The sequence below is a fragment of the Anastrepha ludens genome, chromosome 2, assembly GCF_028408465.1.
Source record: "Anastrepha ludens isolate Willacy chromosome 2, idAnaLude1.1, whole genome shotgun sequence".
NCBI lineage: Eukaryota > Metazoa > Arthropoda > Insecta > Diptera > Tephritidae > Anastrepha > Anastrepha ludens.
In genome coordinates, this window is record NC_071498.1 from 76,131,756 (window position 1) to 76,150,430 (window position 18,675).

Sequence of the window (18,675 nt, forward strand, 5' to 3'; positions counted from 1 at the left end):
GCTACTGAGAAATTAGAAGGTACTTTAATCAATTGCTTTGAGGAACTGTGCCCACTCAGGCAAAGTAGACAGGAGAAAGCGGTTCCTTGGTGGAACCCTGAACTGTCGAAGCTTCGAGTACGGCCCAGAAAACTTCTTAATAAGGCCTTACAAACCCAAACAGAAGAGGACTGGACCAATCATAAACTTACCCAGAGAGAAAACAAGAAAAAAGTACAGAAAGCCAAACTTAGAAATCAACACACTTACCAGAGTGGAAAATCATGTGAATCAGCCTTACACGATCTTGTTAGCAAGATTGAAGCCGAGCTGGAAGCTGACGTGTATACAATGGGCGTGTTCGTGGACATTGAGAGGGCTTTTGATAATGCCACTTTTGGTTCAATATGTTCTTCTGCCGAGCGACATGGAGTTAGTCAAACCATTTTTAAGCGGATATATTCCATGCTCTCTGAGAGGCTGTTAACCGCCAACCAAGGATATCCACAAGGGGTGTTCTTTCTCCGCTGCTGTGACTCTCTACTAGCGGCAAGAAGACGGAACTTCGGAACACAAAGAAATCTTTAAGTTGCTAACTGAGCAGTATCCACTGGTTAGGTGACATATGCACCTAAAGGCGACCTGATACCCATAGTTTCATTTGGAAGAAATTTTATGTCCCGCAATGGAGCAATCCAGAATGCATTCAGGGAGATTTTACGGATATTTTCTTTACCGATGGGTCCAAAAATGAGATAGGGTCTGGAGCCAGATGACACTTAAACGATAGTAATAAATATCACTATGCTGTGGGGGAAATGACAACTGTTTTCCAAACGGAAATTTTTGCCATCCTGAAAGTAGCCGAATGGATAATCGAGTGGAGATGAAGCGGAAAACAGATTGAGGTTTTCAGTGACAGTCAGGCTGCACTGAAAGCAAGGGAAATCTCAAAGACTGTTCAAGAATATAAGAAGAAGATTGATTCAGTCGCAATACGGAACAGGCTTGTACTTATATGGGTTCCAGGACACTCCGATGTTCAAGGAAACGAAGTTGCCGATGAATCGGCCAACCGTGGATCAGCGGTTCCCCCACAAGGGCCAGAACCAATAATCGGAATCAGTTCTGCAGGAATCATGAATTGGATCAGCGATTATGTGTGCAATTTACATAAAGAGCGACGGTGCGGTCTAGAACGCTGCAGAACTGCAAAGTGTTTAGTGAGAATGAGTGTTTATGTGAATGATTAAGATTCGTTCTCTAAAACTGGAGGATATTTACAGATTTGCCAAAGAATTAGGAATATTCTCACAGGGCTAACTACCTTTATCTCTGTCTCTATTCTTTCATATCTCTTTCTCTGATACTTTTCTCTTTCCCTCCTTGACTATTTACTCTCTTTCCAGAGCTCTAAATACAATAGGCTTTTTAGCCTGAGTGTTTTAGGAGCCGCCAAATCTTTTGGTGCTCTTGGCTCGACCTATTCAAATTTCGACTTCATCTTCAACCGATTGACCGTGGGAACGTGATGTTAATACTGCGAACAGAATATCGATCACTAAGTTTTTCGATTATTTCATTAACTGGTTCTGTCACTATTTTGTTTGAAATTTCAAAGCTCAAGGGAAAGTTAAGTTTTTGTTATTCTGCATTTTCTTTCTTTTTATATTAATTTGGTAATGGAATCCGAAATTATGGTAGGGGTAGTTAAAATTACTATTAAAATCCTTATTAATGGTTTCATTTAAGGTGGACAAATCGTGTAGCTCCAAATCATCTCAGGCAAAAATTCCTTTACGAATTGTATTGGCGTTTCTACTTAGCACAATAGGTACTGCAGTCATTTTAGAATTTTTTGAAAGGAGTCGTGGTTTCTGGAATTCGGGAATTAATTCAGAACTAAACACTTTCGATGTCACGGTAAATGCATCACTAAAATTTGCAATTTATCCGTCTGGTAAAGCGGAGGACACCCATCTTCAACATGTGGTGGGGCTGTTGGGAGTAATGGGTTATAAACAAACTCCCCTAAGTGAATTTGATTGGAACCTTCTTTGGGCTCATGAATATCCTTTTCAAAACATGTCACAAGTGTTGCGACAGATTTTACCTCATCAAATTGTCAATCATATTCCTGGAATAGGATTCATTACAAGCAAAGTGGATCTTTCTACCTCATCACTACCTTTCATGCCAAAGGCTTTCCGTTTGCCAGAGCAAAAGAAAGAATTTTTGAAGTATGCCAGTATTAATCCACACACATTATTTGTGGAAAAGCACAATAAGCATCGATCCATCCGCATTCGTTCGCCTAGTTATCTAAACTTGAGTTCTAGTGATAATTTTGTACAAGAATTTATACAAAACCCCTTATTGGTCGATGGACATAGGTTCGACATTGGGGTGTATGTTGTGCTGACTTCAGTTGATCCATTGTTAATTTATATGTATACAGGGGACGTATTGTTTCGTTATTGCCCAGAAAAGTATTTCCCATTTGACGCGGAAAATACGGAGAAATACGTCGTTGGAAATGACTATTTGCCAACATGGGAAGTTCCCTCCCTAATTAAATATTTTGAAATTTTTGGCGGAAGTATGCGCGCTTCATTTGACGCATACTTACGGGACAATTCACTTGATCCTAATGTGGTTTGGCTACAAGTTGAAGATATCGTACGTGAGGCAATATTGTCTAAAATAACTAATATTGCAATGATTATGCGACCTTATAAAACTGGTAACTTCTTTGAGCTGCTTCGATTTGATCTTATTGTTGATGATAAATTAAAAGTTCATCTAATGGAGGCTAATATGTCACCTAATCTGTCCTCAGCACATTTCAAGCAAAATGCATTGCTATACAAACAAGTTCTCTACAGCGTTTTCAACATCGTAGGTGTTGGATCATCTCTACGAGCCGATAAAAGGTGACTATAGTTGAGAAATGGCAGTTGCTTTAGAGAAAGTGTATTTATAATGTATTTCATACTTCCCTTCAGATTTTTAGATGATGAAGAAATGATAACGTCTGATAAAAACATCGCAATTAATCTCAACGAATGTGCTAGATATTCATGTCACAAGTCTTGTAATAAACTGGAATGCGAATTGTGCTTAACTTGTTTGAAAGGATCAGAAATCAATATCTTAAGGAAGGCGAATTACGAACATTTGCATAAAATGGACATGAAAAGGATATTTCCAAAAACAATGGTAGGTACATATTTAGATCTGTTTTCGCATTATTCAAAACATAAATTATGTTCTTGTACGCGATAATTTGTTCCGGTTGTTGCCAACTATAAAAAAATTGCAAAGAAGGCAAAAGAGAGCGCGACATAACATTTAATTTTGAGAAGAAGTTGCAAGTGTTGGAAATTAAATTATTTTAATCTATTCTTCGGTTCGGTTACACCGGTTAAAATTTAAGGCAAAACATTCCATTATGGTCATCCCACCTCAGAAAAGCGTTCACAATTACGTAATGTACTAAATATCGTTGAATAGAACTGTATAACGTAATTATTAACCCAGCAAAAATTACACAAAGGTCTTATTCATAATACAGGGTCTGGCACTCGAAGTGTAACGATGGATTATTCTCTTTGGACCATTTTGGAGAGCAAGGTCCGAACTAAAATATTCACCATTCCAGAGGCACTAAAAAAAGCCATTGTCCGCGAGTGAACCAAAATACCTGCAAGTCACATTCGGACAGTTTGCGATTTATTTCTGGACCGGCTCAAGGCCATAGTCAGGGCAAAATATGGTCATATCGAGCAAAAGTAAATTGATTCTTAATTTCGTATTATTTTCACACATTTTTCCCTTTGAATTGAATAAAAGTAATTTTCCAAACTGGCGGCCGCCGTAGCCGAATGGGTTGGTGCGTGTCTACCATTCGGAAATCACAGAGAGAACGTAGGTTCGAATCTCTGTGAAACACCAAAATTAAGAAAAACATTTTTCTAATAGCGGTCGGCCCTCGGCAGGTAATGGCAAACCTCCGAGTGTATTTCTGCCATGAAAAAGCTCCTCATAAAAATAACTGCCGTTCGGAGTCGGCTTGAAACTGTAGGTCCCTCCATTTGTGGAACAACATCAAGACGCACACCACAAATAGGAGGAGGAGCTCGGCCAAGCACCCAAAAATGGTGTACGCGCCAATTATATATATATATCTATATAAGATAATCGAGTTCGTCGTGTCCATTAAAAGTATTCGCTTGTTCTGCGTAGGACCTCAAAGGTTTGCCATGAGCTTACTTAACATGCCGCTTACCTTGGCAGCTCTTGTGACAGCATGGTTTATACGCGCCCAGTATGTTAGCCTTGTGTCTAATTGCACTCCTAGGTACTTGACCACTCTTTTTGTCGATAAAGTGGCATCAAGTACTTGTATGCCGACTTCTAATGGGATACGTCTGTTCGTTAGCAGAATTAGCTCTGTTTTCTCTGTGGCCAGCTTTAATCCATGGTCTTCTAGCCATGTCTGGACTCGGATCATCACCTGATTTAACTTCCTTTTGGCTTCGTCGGTGTTTCGGGCGATTATTACAGCTGCAATGTCATCTGCGTATCCCACTAAATGCACATCCTCAGGCATCTCTATTCGAAGGATTTCATCGTAGCTTATATTCCAGAGCTCAGGGCCAAGTATTGATCCTTGGGCCGCACCTGCTGTTATTTGTTTAGTCTTACACCCTTCTCGCGTTTCGTATAAGAGCACGCGATTGCTGAGATAGCTACGAATAAACTTCAATAGATTATTCGGGATCTTGAATTTTACCTTTAAGGCTTCAATTACGTCGTCCCAACTTAAACTGCTGAAAGCATTTCTAATATCCAGTGTGGCTAGTAATACTAGGCGTTTGGAGTATCGATTACCTGTCTGGGCATGTTCTACGCTAGTTATTACATCTTAGATGGCTCCACTTCTAAAACCATGCTGCCTGTCGGACAGCCGCCACTGTTCTCTACGGCTTCGCTTCGGTTAGACATATTGGTCTGTAGCTCGACGGCTTCTCCGCTGATTTACCTGGTTTTGGAAGCAGAATTAAATTTTGGCGTTTCCGAATTGACGGAAAGGTGCCCTCCGAAAGGCAACTATTGAATAAGTTGCTAAACACTTTGATTTGTTGTTCGATTGCTAACTTCAAACATCTATTTGGCACTCCATCCGGTCCAGGGGCTTCTGAGTCTGCTAAACTGCTTGTAGCCCTTATTATTTCATCCTGTGTAAAGAAGTCGAAATTGGTTAACTTGGTGTTGTTGATTGGGGACGCCAAACGTTTATGTTTTGGAAATAGCGCATCCACGATTTTAGCCATGGGCACATAGGCGCTGCGGATTTGCTGCTCTTAAGATTTTTGGCTACTATCCTGTATGCGGAACCCCAAGGGTTTCTTTCGGCGTCATCGCAAAGTTCCAAAAAGCTGTTTCGCTTACTCTCTTTTATAGCGTTTTTAAAAGCTTTTCTTGATGCTTTAAAATTTACCATACTTTGTAGAAAGTTTACTCTTCGTCTGGACCTTTGAAATTTCCTTCTTGCCTCTAGGCATTCCTTACGAAGCATGGAAATTTTCTCATTCCACCAGTAAACAGCACTTTGCGATTTATATGCAGTTTTTCTTTTCATCGATGCATCACAGGCCGCTGTAATACTCTTCATTACGCATTTAGGCATGTTGTTGGCGGAACCCGAACAGGAAGCGTTTTGTAGCATTATCTTAAACACTTCAGTATCAAGCGTGTTGATCTTCCAACCAGATGGCTGTCGAGTGGAGACTGAATGTTTGTTGCTAGTTTTTACGTCGCAATTTATCGCTGCGTGATCGCTGTGGGTGTAGACATCTTTTATGCCCCATTGGCATAATCTAGCGATTAGGTGTAGAGTGGAAGCAGCAAAATAGGATTGTGGGATACGGTACACTAGACAGGGCTAGTTTACTGGGGCGGCAGCCCTTGGTCGGAAAAAACCCGAGTCATTCCGGTAACGGAGAACCTCCTTACAGTCGCCTGATGAGAACTGTTTGACAGTGTTTGGACAATAGTTAAACAAAAGCTTAGGGGAAAACAAATATGGACGGGCAAACAGCTACCAAGTCGAATTTGGCTGATATGGGGCCGATTACCGCCACAAATTGCACAGAAATTTACAAAAAGTATGGCTCGAAGATGTGAATGCTGGGGACTGTACATTTTATTGAATATATTGCGTATAATAATATAAATATTATAAGCCTAAATGTGCAGTTCGTTAGAATGAAATTGTTAAAATAAAATTGCTCACACTTTCTTTAGACAAACTATTTGGGTGTTTTGAATTGAATTATCTGATCCATAAATATACAATTTGTAACCGCCAGATAATCAAAAATGCTGCATCCTATAATTTTGCTTTTCCACGAAAATAATTGGGTCATATCTTTTGGGACCATATACGTAACATGTAACATTATTATACGCAACGTCAATTTTGAGAGATGAAATAGAGTCAAGCTTACTATGTACGAGTATATATGAGCCAGTGTACGTAATACAGGGTTTTATTGAAAAGTAATGAGCCTTCCCGCGCGGAGCGTCTGCCAAGTGATCAACCGAATCGGCTGTAGGGGGAAAATGATCGTTGGACCTTCCCCTTCCACTAGAAACCGGTCCCAGTTCGCTGGCAACAGCGGTGCAGTCAACATCGCTCCGCGCGTGAAAGCTGTTTTAAAAGTGTGTTAGGATTTTGCAGTGGCAAAAATGCAGCGTCGTTGGAGCAACGCTACTCGATCAAATTTGGCGTAAAGCTGAACAGTTTGTACCTCCAGGAAGCACTGTAAACGCGACATTTTACAAAGAAGTGCTCCTTCGGCTGAAAAACCGCGTCGCCCGGGTTCGGCCCGACCTCGTCAACAATTGGACCCTTCATCACGACAATGCGCCGGCGCACACTGCCTTCCTCTGCACCTCTGCATTGGCCAAGATGGGGGTTCCGGTGCTTCGCCACCCTCCCTATAGCCAAGACCTGTCCCCTCCGGACTTCTTGTTCCAGCGCCTGAAAAGAAAGCTGAAAGGGAGGCGTTTCGACTCCATCGAGGTGATCCAAACAACTGTGACAGCCGAATTGAACGCGATTCCGGCGGATGAGTTTAAAAAATGTTTCCTGCAGTGGAAGGACCGCTACCAGCGGTGTATTGACGCTCAAGGGTCCTATTTTGAAGAATATTAGTTGTATAAACCAAAAGGTTTAATAAAACTGCTTAAAAAAATAAGGCTCATTACTTTTCAATCAAACCCTGTATGTGGTACTATACAATGAGTATAATAGCTAGCTTTTTTCTAGTCTCTAATGGTGTAAGCCACATCTTTCACTTGTACTAAACTGTTACTAATGGGCAATACATATGACCAGGCCGCATATACATTCTTAATTTTTTTTTTTAATTTTTGTTTTTAAACAACTAGCATTTTAAGAATATGTAGATTTCCATACACCTAGTAGTATGAACTCATATACTTACATACAGATTATATATACAGATATATGTATTACTAGAATGCTATTTCACTGGTATACGCTGCTGATAATCACTATCTTAAAATTTGTTTTTAGGCTCATCCTGAAAACTTCGACATAGAAGCAGAAGTAAAAAATCTCTCAACAAAGAATGCATGGCTAACGCGTTGGTTTTATGGAAAATGCAAAGATGAGAGAAGTTGGTGCCAGTAATCCGATTAAATTCGTGCCATGCATGGCATATTTTGAACTGCTTCATACTACTGACAGAAAGCGTGGATCCAATGGAATAAATGTCATGGCCTAGGATTTATTAGCACATAACACACACAGTGTTCATCAGTTACGAAAGGCGGGACCAAAGCCTTTTTAAAAATATGTAATTGCTCTTTGTAAAAAAAATAAATACTGAAATTATTTTAATATTAAATTACTGTCGCTCGGGTAAAAGAGCTGATTAGCTTAAAGCAACAACAAACACACTTTACAGGGTCCGGCACTCGAAGTGTAACCAACTTCAGACCGCTCGCGCAGAGATGCCCGGGCATCAGCTGTTAGGTAGCTAAATGGCAGTCCAGAATATTGTTTACAAGCGCGCGGAAGCATTTTGCTGAGAGTAAACGCGAAAAAAGAAAATCAATAATGGTTTTCAAAGGTAAAAGTGTGCTGAATTTATATATAAAGGGTGGTTAAATTTCAAGGGTCGATATTGAATCTGAACTACACCTAAACGTCAAGTGTTTTTCTGCATTTCATTTGACATTTTTCAATTTTAGAATAACTCAATTTGAACCATGAGAAGATACATAATCGAGCAACGCGTTAAAGTTATTCAGGCTTATTATGAAAACGGGCGTTCAAATCAAAATGCATATCACGCTCTTCTTGATTTCAGTGATGAGGCACATTTTCACCTCTGTGGATTCGTCAATAAGCAGAATTGCCTCATTTGGGCGAATGATAATCCAAGAGTGATTGCCGAAAAACCAATGCACACACAAAGAGTGACTGTTTGGTGCGGTTTATGGGCCGGCGGCATCATTGGGCCGCATTTTTTCCAAAAAGAGGCCGGTCAGGCAGTTACTGTGAATAGTGTTCGCTATCGTGATATGATAACGAACCTTTTATGGCCCGAATCGGAAGATATGGATAAGAACGATATGTGGTTTCAACAGGACGGTGCCACTTGTCACACAGATAACGAAACAATGGCTCTTTTGAAAATTTGATGGCCGAATAATCTCACGTCGCGGCGATGTCAATTGGCCGCCAAGATATGGGATTTGACACCGTTGGACTTCTTTCTTTGGGGTTATTTGAAAGAAAAGGCGTACGCCGATAAGCCAGCAACAATTCAAGAGCTAAAATATGGAATAATTCGGCACATTAACGGCATAGAACCTCAATTATGCCCCAGCGTCATCGAAAATTTGGACCATCGGATGGAGGTGTGCCGCCGAGGCCGCGGCGGCCATTTGGCCGATATTTTGTTCCATACGTAATTGAGCCATACCAGTATTATCATAATAAAGAGAAAAGGCAACTATTTCCTGATTTATTTCATTCTATTCTATTTTATTCAAAATCAACACCGTCCATTGAAACTTAACCACCCCTTACATGAGAGCAGTACGAAAGATTTGGCATTGCTTTATTGGAAGTGCTTGCCTCTTAGATTTTCAAAATTATATAATTACATTTTTTTTGTAATAAATATATGATTAAAATTTAATTCTGGAGACTATTTTTAAGCATATGTAACTAAATATTAGGTTGGGGATAAGTTCGTAGCGTTTTTACGAAGACTTTTATTTAAAGAAAAAACAATAATTATATCAATAAGTCAATCAATTATAATATATTCGCCGTTGCTGTTTACAACCTCTGCTTACCACTCGATCAATTTTTTGATGCCGTTCCGAAAAAAATCGCCTGGTCTGGTGTCAAAGAAGTTGTTGATTTAGTTCTTAAGACCTCTTTGTTTTTGAAGGTAACGCCCTTCATATGGCTTGACAAGGAGCGGAAAAGATGGTAATCTGTCGGTGCAAGGTCCGGAGAATACGGAGGAGTGTGGCTCTTGCAACATGGGGCCTGGAGTTGTCGTAAAGGAGTATGGTTTGACCATGTCGATCAGGTATTTTCAGTCGAATAGCTTCATTCACGCGGTGTATCTGGACAATGCAGACCTCCTTGTTGTTAGTGGTGGCATTCTTTTCGAGCATTTCCCAGGCACCATGCCCTCCCAGTCCCACCAAACACATATCATGATCTTTGGATGATAATCCGGTTTGACTCTCGTCTTTGACGTACCTCCTGGAGCCACCTACTTTTTTCTTTGCTTCATATTGATGTATAGGCACCATTTCTCATCTCTCGTAACGATTTGGTACAAAAAACGCTGTTTATGACCGCGTGTTACTCGATGGCCGGCGAGAGGCTCAGAAGTAATTTGTTTTTTTTTTTCATTGAGCTCGTGAGGCACCCAGGCCCCCAATTTTTCGGTAAACCCCATACAATTAGCATAGTTTTGTAGAGCAGAAATAGTTCTACCGAATGAATATTTATTTTGCCTAACAGCAAACAAATCGTTGTAAAATAAAAGAAAATATAAAAACGTAAAAAATGTAATTCACACAAAGAGAGGCAATTGCGAACGCAGATAATGAGAAGACCGTTCAGAGTAGGAAGCATCCGTATCTTCGCATCCAAAATAAAATATCCAACTTGTCATACGGTCATGTAAAATCAACACCAGAATTGAAAAACAAATTTCAATCCGCACATGCGCTAGATATCGGAGCATACACCCCGTATTTGATTCTCGAGAAGCCAGTTTTCAAAGTTTCATACTGTAAGATTCTTATTCGGAACATTGAATTGAATTTTACTGAGAAGGGAGGGACAATAAATAGTTCCAGTAATGATACTAACATTAGATGAGCGCGATATAATATATCTTCTGTTACCAAGTGTTTTTAACTCAATCAATAAACATCGAGGGTGGTGCGATGCTAAAAATTCTGAAAAGTTTGACGACAGAATGGCAAACTGTGTTGACATTTCTGTTCAGTAAGGTTTTGCAAGTCATCATAAATCGTTAAACGCCAGAACAACGCTTCCAAATGGTGGGTATTTAATTTGAAAAAAAAAAATCTGTTCGCGAAGTTCATAGAGCACTGGCGGTATTTCTTTCGAAATAAAGAAGGAGCTGCCGTTGCGTTGAATTGCGAGCGTTATCGAGCCATGCTGACTGAATTTTCATTTCCGAAAATTAATCAGTTAATCATCGAAGACATTTGATTCCAATTTGTATTACAGTTTAACAATTGATTTATTGGACTGATCGAATGGACCATGTAACTCGTAGCCGTGGCGGACATATGCCGGATATCATATTCCAAAAAATAAATTTCATTTAATTATCTACCAGATTATAATAAAAACAAATTCCAAGAATATATATTTCTGTTTCGTATTATAATTTTAAGTTTCAAGCTTGTAAGTTCGACTTATTAATATTCCTTTTAAAAAAAGTGTTTCACAAGTTGAAAAAGACTTATAATAATAAGAAAAAGTTTTTAATATGACGGAGTATATTTTTTGAACACCGTTGCTTGCGTTTGTGCCACTCATATTAACACATGATCGGAAAACACCATAACTTTGATTCAATTCACTTTGGCACGCTCCGTAAATAAATAGAAAGGAAAAATAAAGAAACGGAAATGAGGTCACTCCTCTCTTTACTCCTTATGGTAACGAGAAAAGTTACTTAACAAAAAGGATCGCATAGAAATAATGTTTGAGAAAGCACAAATTCTGTTAAACGTATTTTTTTGGAAATAAAGTAGTAAGCGAATATTTACATGTCTAACATTAATTATATCGGTTTTAAATTTTTGATTAAAATATTTACGTGCATATTTGTTTAAAAAATATTCAATATGCTTATGATGTGTAGAGAGGAGTTACCCAACCCTCATAGAAACTGCATACATGATATCCTAAATACGCTTGTCTGTTATGACAATGAGTTGCGGCGCATCAATACCGAGTTACGCAATTTAAAATATGAGCATAAAAAGGAAACTGAAAAATTAAATTTTGGTTCGGCGGAGCTGAATAAAACGGAGTGCGAAGGGTCTGATACAATTATTAATTTTACTCGGAGAATAACCACGATACACGATTTAAATGAGTGTTTTTCGAAGAAAATTGAAGAGCTGCAGAAAAATCGTGAAGAAATTATCAGTGATTCGCGGCAATGCATTTTAAGTTTAAATGCCGAAAAGTGCAAATTCCGACAGTTTCATGAGAAATCTGTCGATTACTTAAAACGATATGCGATCAAATCCGATGATCCAACTGTCATTAATAATTGTAAAAAAGATATTTGCGAAATGCATAAACTATTTGTTAAAGAAATTTCTTTAATAAATAAATGCGAAACAGAGCTGCAGTCTTTTTTTCAGTTATGCAATCTGCAGAACATAAGCAATTGCTGTTGTTTTAAAGACTATGATTGGCTACCAAGAGGTATGAAATTCTATATAATTTTGATTACTTACTTATTTAACTAACGCTTTAATAGGTAAATATCTTCATGTGGTTGATGATCTCGCCGACGAAATAAAGTGTCTTATGGGTACAACAATAAGTAAAGCTTTTGCTCAGTTTCATTATCGACAAGCTTCAGATATTAAATCCTTCCTGGCGGCATACCTTATGAATTTAGAACAAAATGAGCAAGTGCTTAAAGAAAAACTTAATATTTTTAGCAGCTTGACATAAATGCATTTCAAATGTTACCCAAATTCTTGCGATTGACAAAATACTATATATAAATGCACAAAACTATTTTATAATGATTGCAATACTATATGTAAATATGTATGTACGTTAGGGTTGTTCTTTTTAAAATAATTTTCCGTAGGCTACCCTTCAGTTTGGTTCCATTCTGGTAAAAAAAGAACTCTATGGAATTTGGTAATTAAAAATGCAAAATAAACCAAAAATCACATGAAAATTCCATAATTTTTGTGTGCTTTATTTTATAGATTAAGGAATTGATAAAAAATTATGCTGCTAAATTATATGCAAATTGAATTAAATTAAGGAACTGTATTAAATAATTATTATCCGTATTGTATTTAGCTTATATATTTCTAGGAGACTGTTACTTAAATTCAATCCAGTCTACTAGAAGAAATAATGGTATACATTTATCAAGAAAAAACGATATTTACAAATAATCACGTACAATAAAGAAATAAAGAAAAGTTATTAATTCACAAAAGAAAGCGGCATGATGGATCAAAAATCCTTATTCTTCGATAAAGTTGGTTTTCTGCTACCCGAGGTTGGTGGTTTACTACCTGAAGCACTTACTACTTTTTTGTAAATAAGTTAATTAGTCCTCCATTTTCATGCCTCACTTCGCCGGATCGTTTACAACTTTTAGTTTCTTAACCAGGTTTAACGCTTCGACATACCATATACGAGTATCAAAGAATCTTACATGTTAAAGAATTCGAGAAACATGGATCGGTGCTGGACCAGTAACGTTAATAAGGTGAAATTTAAACACAACGAAAACATAAAAATATTCACAGTAGATACTTACTCACGTTGTTACATATCACGATCACTTTGCTTTTTTTCGTTACCTCTTGCATTTTTCGTTCAAAAACGCATGTCCCTTTCGCAATTAGCTGGTAATTAATTCCATATATGAACCCTGGCCATCCTCTCAACCGCGGATTAATTAAAGGGTTAGGGGTAGTCAAAGGCCTGAAAAAAATGATGATTTTCAAACATTTTTTTTGCTAGTTGCTTTATTTTACAAAAATAAAAACATAACATTAATACATCATATTTCGACTTGACTTTAGCAAAATTTCAAAAAAAAAAAATTTATAATTGTAAAAGTTATCGCTGTAGTCCCTTGCAGTGATCATCACAAGTCCTTGGAGATTCACCTAAAATTTCTCGGACAAGAGAAATTAGTTTTATTAATAGATAATCTTGTGCTTGACCGAAGTTTTTTTTGTCAAAATTAATAATATAGCGGCATCAGGAAATATTTTTCAGATTTTCGAGAAAAAAACCGAGTTAATTAAAAAAATCGACATTTTTGAAAAAAAAATCCTTCGATCAGGCACGAGTTTTTTATGTTTTTCAAAAGCAGTATAAATTTTATTGAAATTTACCAAGCAGTTTTTAAGTTATAGTGATCTCCAGGTGAAAAAACACAGTTTTGAGAAATATTTTAAGGTTTTGCTATCGATTTACATATGTATAGTTATTTTCGAATTATTCAATTACTTACACTGTGTCATCTTTGCCGTATAATAGTTCTTCAGCCGTCATAGACCCGATTTACACGAGGAGACATCTGGAAGGGAAACATTTTGTTCGGTGGCGAAGGACGGTCGGGGAAGAGAGAAGGGATTTTGTCTCCCGTACTCGGCGACACGCTTTGCTCTTCTTATTCGTATTTCCAATCTTTCCAATTTTTGACAGTTGCTTCATTCGTTTTTTTCTTTTGTGGGAGAAGGTTCTGAGTTATGTGTTGGTTTTCAAGCAAACGGAAGATAACAAAGATGACAAACATCCGAACACTGCTTGGGAAATGCACGATTATTTTTGCTAGTAAAGTAGGTATAATTTAAAATATATTATGGGGCATGTTTATGTTGAATTCTAATTTTCCTCGCATTTCTAGTTACTCAAGTTAATTTTAAGTTAATTATTTACATATGAAGTATTTTTAATTTAATTTTTTTTATTCAAGTATAAGAATTTATAAATATATTTCAATAAAAAAACAACAAATTATTTATTATTTAACCAGTTTGCATTTTTCATTCATATATTTAAGAAACTGTTGTCGAACGCTCTCTGCTTTACATGTAAGCGCGTGCTAGAATACATCCGAATCAGACGATGCTAAAGTGTTAAATGTCAAAATGTCGCGGAAACATTTTTGCCCGTGTGAACGCGAATGAAACTTCAAAAGAGAATTTCCAGTGTCTCCCTTCCAGATGTCTCCTCGTGTAAATCGGGTCATAGCAGTTTCCAAAATATCGATTTACTGTTGCCGCTTATTTCATACGTGTGTGCTGCTACCTACTTGCCCTTTGTTAATTGTTGAATAACTCGAAAAGTATTTGTCGAATTCACTGAAAATTTTCACTCAATATTTTTAAGATATTATACTTTAAGAAAATGCAAAAACTAAATTAAATTATTTTAAAATTCTGACTACCCCTAACTCCTTAAGAACTACTTACATTCTTCAATGCTAATGATACTCAAAAAATTGACACGCACTATGCCAGAAAGATGGGTACATTTTTATGAACCTTCGATGATCAGCCAGCATTTTTTATTGATACAAAGCTTCACAATCTGGTATACAGCTAATTTTTCTCAATATATCATCTTCCCGTACGGTTACCTACACTCCTGGAAATTGAAAACGAAAACCTCTAAAGCTTGTTCAAGCTGAAAAATTTTCTCTCGTAGTATAATTGATGTTATTGTGCTACCGTATATGTTCACTTCGAATGTTATAGACAACTAATTTTTTTTTAATATAAAATTCGTTTCTCAAAAAAATTATAATTAACTCTTGAAAAAGAAGAAGGAGTAGCCAAGAACATTTGAATTATCGCCTGGATTACAAAATTACAATACAAAATCGAAATGCTCGCCTACTTGGCAGTACTTTCGTACATTGAATGCATACTTTTAGAGATATCGCACCCTAAATACAAAAGGGTCACAACTCAAAATTTTCCACACTCGAGCTTGACTTGTTTACAGTAGCACAGAAAACAAACTATGTGACATATCACGCTGAAATTTGCCAGGTAAGCTTATAACAGTCCTACCAAAAAACAAAAAATTTATTTTTGCCATATGTCATCCGCGGACCGTTTTTTTGATAACGTCTCGTTCATATTTGAGTAGAAGATAGATTTTGAGTTGTGACCCTTTTGCATTTAGGGTGCGATATGTGCTGAGAAGCAGGGCGCTTGAATTTTATGTATACTAAGACGTGTCTTCATTTTAAAATCAGTGTAAAATTCGCCCAAAAAGTGTATTATCTTATTTATGTAATACATATGTGTTTATAGTTGTCTATTTTACAAACATTTAGGAAATAAACATCTCGATTTGCGAGCCAACAAAATTCGTGCAATTGCCGCACAAGTACTCAACATGTAAAACTTAGTGGTCCTATCAATTTTAATGAATGGAAGGGCTATAATATCGCTAAACTGGGGAGGGTGCAAAGGAATACATGTATTGGCATCACCAAAGCAAGTAGAACTTGCCCCAGTGGTGTCTTGAGAGTTTTGCACTTACTTTCCATCGACTTTTACGTTATTTGCATCGCTGCTCAAAGTATAATCAAATTAAAGGAGGTTAGCCTTTGGAGGCAATCCTCTCAAGGGACATAATAGCATTTATTGGCAGTCGACACCGTATCTCTCCGGACTTCGGACAGATCTCTCTATCGACAAACTGGAGTTTGAGGGTCGTGTCAAGGCAATCTAAAGGGGACTCAGACTCAGACACGTCGTACCAGGTCATCGGCATTCTCCTGATTGTTGTTAAAGGGGAATCGAACAAATTGTGTCTCAGGAAAGCGCAGAAAAGATAGAGCTCCATTTATTCATGTGCTATTTCGAAAACCCAGTGGCCGTAGTGGAATAGACGGTGGGCTCAGAAAATCCTGGGGAGGACTGCACGCCACTGAATTTCCAAACTCGTCCAACTTCATTGTTTATAATTTAGCATTGCAGAAGCTGGGAATTTTTCGGAAAAGAAGACTGTTGAGCACTTTCTTTATAAATGTCCGTGTTTGACAGCTAGGCGATTAAGGTCACTAGGTCCTTTCTTCGACAGCCTTGGACAGTGCGCTAAACTAAATCCCATCAATATGCTCCATTACATCAACAGCTCTGGCTGGTTGTAGATATGTATCTGCCTGTTGGAAGTCTCATATTGGCATCAAAACGGCGCTTTAGTGCTATTAGAAGAGTGCCAGAGTGGTACTTCAACCATTTCGCCTATCTACCTATAACAGGTAAAATTTTGCATTTCCAAAAAAATACTTTATGTTTTGATAGCAAAGAATCAAAGTAAAAAATGCTCTTCAGTTTTAATTGCACTTTTCCTTATTCTGTAAATATATTTCCCAGATAAGCATTTCATTTCTTTAATTCAAACATTAACTTATTCACCTTTTTACAGCAATGATACGTATTTTATTTATTTATTCGAATTTAATTTAACAATTAAGTTCTACTTAGACAAATTGCATCGCAACTCACTGAGAACAAGAGAACTGTGTCGCTGACACTTGATGAAAAATATGTGCCAGATCTCTTATTTTTAATCATGACACTTTGAAAGATCCTTTATCTTCTTGATCAGGCCAATTACATTTCAAGCCTTCACATATTTGATGGAATTTGTTTGGTAATGTATTGTAGAATTACTACCTCGATATTTAAGGTAGTAATTAATGCATTGATAACTAGTAGCTGTCATTATAAAATAAATATTACGATTTTTTCACATGAAGTATTTTATGCGCGCAGGCAAAAGCAAAAATAAAAAAAGGAAAATACTGGGAAGAAGTGCATGAAAAGTTAAGACAGTTTTCTGTTTGCAAACTTGTAATGCGAGGCGTACCTAATAAATCTTTTATTATTCTTTAAAAATAATGATAATAAAGAATAAATGGCAAATGAAGAAGCTGTGACGCTAAATGTTTTAAATTGTGACCTCTGGCGGTCCCTACTGTGATACGCCTGCTTTTCCAAAATGACTTTTTAGCTGGTAATCTTTTTACATAATTTATTTGCCCTTGCACCAAAGCTGTCACTGTATTTTTCATTTTTTTTTTGGTGTGTTCGAAGGTTCCTCTACATTTGAACTCTCTGGCATAGATTGTATAGAAAAGTCCATCTCAGGTTCACCTAACGACTGGCAGATATGTGTGATGTATTTTCACATCAATGTCGTTAAATGTAGGCATTTGAGTTTTTAATGAACTTTACTCTTAAGTATCATACTACTAAATCTAATCGTAGTGGAGCTGGTTGATGTTGTTAACTACTTATTTAGGGGAACAAACCCCATATACCACTGCAATTATTGTTTTATTTAGTGATAGTGAAATAAATGTTCAACTACAATCTTTTGTAAAGCAGGTAAAAAGCTTTCACTGAATAAATGTTAGTGCGTTAATAAATGTAGAGAAAATATTATTTCCAGTTGTGATCATGAAAAAATACATACACATATGCATATAAAGTGCATTTTGGATTTACCCTGCTTTAATCGCAAATGTATAGATTAAGCCCCAGTCAAAATGCAGAGCTAAAGGCTATGCGTGATGTATTTTTTAAGTGTATCCTGCTAAGAGTGAATTTAATTGTGGATGGCCGGAAGTTTTTCCAAGCATTGAGGCAATATTGCCCATTGCTCTTAAGATCAAGATAAAGGAATAAAGTTGTAGGGACGGACAGGTGTGATTAGTAATTTTTGATTGTGTGGTCGACCACATAATTAATCCCAAATATTTAAAAACTAGTACATATAATTTTTAAGAAGAATAAGAATAAGAAACTATTGTCATATACATATATTTTACACGGTTTTTTTACACAATTTTGAAATACCTCGGTTCACTAAAACATTTATTAAACAAACAAAACTTAATTCATAAAAGGGTGTCTTATTAAGAAAAAATGTTCGTGTAAGAGCCACAAGTATATTTTATAACTACCCAAGTCCAACTGTGCATTAAAAGTATTGTATAAAGTTTCGCAAAATGAATCATCCAATTTTGTTTTTAAATCATTTTTTTTAATATAAAAATTGTTTTGAGTGATAGATACATTTTTTTACCTCTACGCACTCCATTGCTTGTCTGTTTGTTGACTGTTGTCTAGTTAAGAAGTGCTAAATATGACAGACGATTTGCAAAAATTGTATAATAAGTTTTCCGATAAGGTGACTAATTTAGTGCCACCTTGTATAAATAATTCGCGAAAATAAAAAACAGTCGCTAATAACAGACTTTGTTACAACGAAAAAACTAACAGAAGCCGGTAATAATTTGAATAAAACTCGACAGATGGGCTGGACATATCTGGGATATCTAC

At 36.9% G+C, this 18,675-nt stretch overlaps 2 protein-coding genes across 2 annotated transcripts; both read left to right on the plus strand.

The window, feature by feature from the left end:
• The first annotated feature begins 1,566 nt into the window (after positions 1 to 1,566).
• LOC128858141 (probable tubulin polyglutamylase ttll-15) lies at positions 1,567 to 7,919 on the plus strand. The gene is made up of 4 exons (XM_054094151.1): positions 1,567 to 1,679; positions 1,732 to 2,912; positions 2,985 to 3,198; positions 7,586 to 7,919. Exons 1-4 carry the CDS (start codon positions 1,662 to 1,664, stop codon positions 7,700 to 7,702), a joined length of 1,530 nt encoding a protein of 509 aa, XP_053950126.1. The 5' UTR covers positions 1,567 to 1,661; the 3' UTR covers positions 7,703 to 7,919.
• Positions 7,920 to 11,327: 3,408 nt separating this feature from the next.
• LOC128858149 (uncharacterized) lies at positions 11,328 to 12,654 on the plus strand. Its single transcript, XM_054094164.1, has 2 exons — positions 11,328 to 12,025; positions 12,081 to 12,654. Exons 1-2 carry the CDS (start codon positions 11,434 to 11,436, stop codon positions 12,278 to 12,280), a joined length of 792 nt encoding a protein of 263 aa, XP_053950139.1. The 5' UTR covers positions 11,328 to 11,433; the 3' UTR covers positions 12,281 to 12,654.
• The last annotated feature ends 6,021 nt before the right edge of the window (positions 12,655 to 18,675 follow it).

Bases quoted from the DNA above. Each gene is read 5' to 3' on its own strand.
- LOC128858141 (XM_054094151.1), top strand. The intron at 2,913-2,984 runs GTGACTATAGTT...ACTTCCCTTCAG, and splicing joins TCTCTACGAGCCGATAAAAG to ATTTTTAGATGATGAAGAAA. The intron at 3,199-7,585 runs GTAGGTACATAT...ATTTGTTTTTAG, and splicing joins GGATATTTCCAAAAACAATG to GCTCATCCTGAAAACTTCGA.
- LOC128858149 (XM_054094164.1), top strand. From the start codon at position 11,434: ATGCTTATGATGTGTAGAGAGGAGTTACCCAACCCTCATAGAAACTGC. The intron at 12,026-12,080 runs GTATGAAATTCT...ACGCTTTAATAG, and splicing joins CTATGATTGGCTACCAAGAG to GTAAATATCTTCATGTGGTT.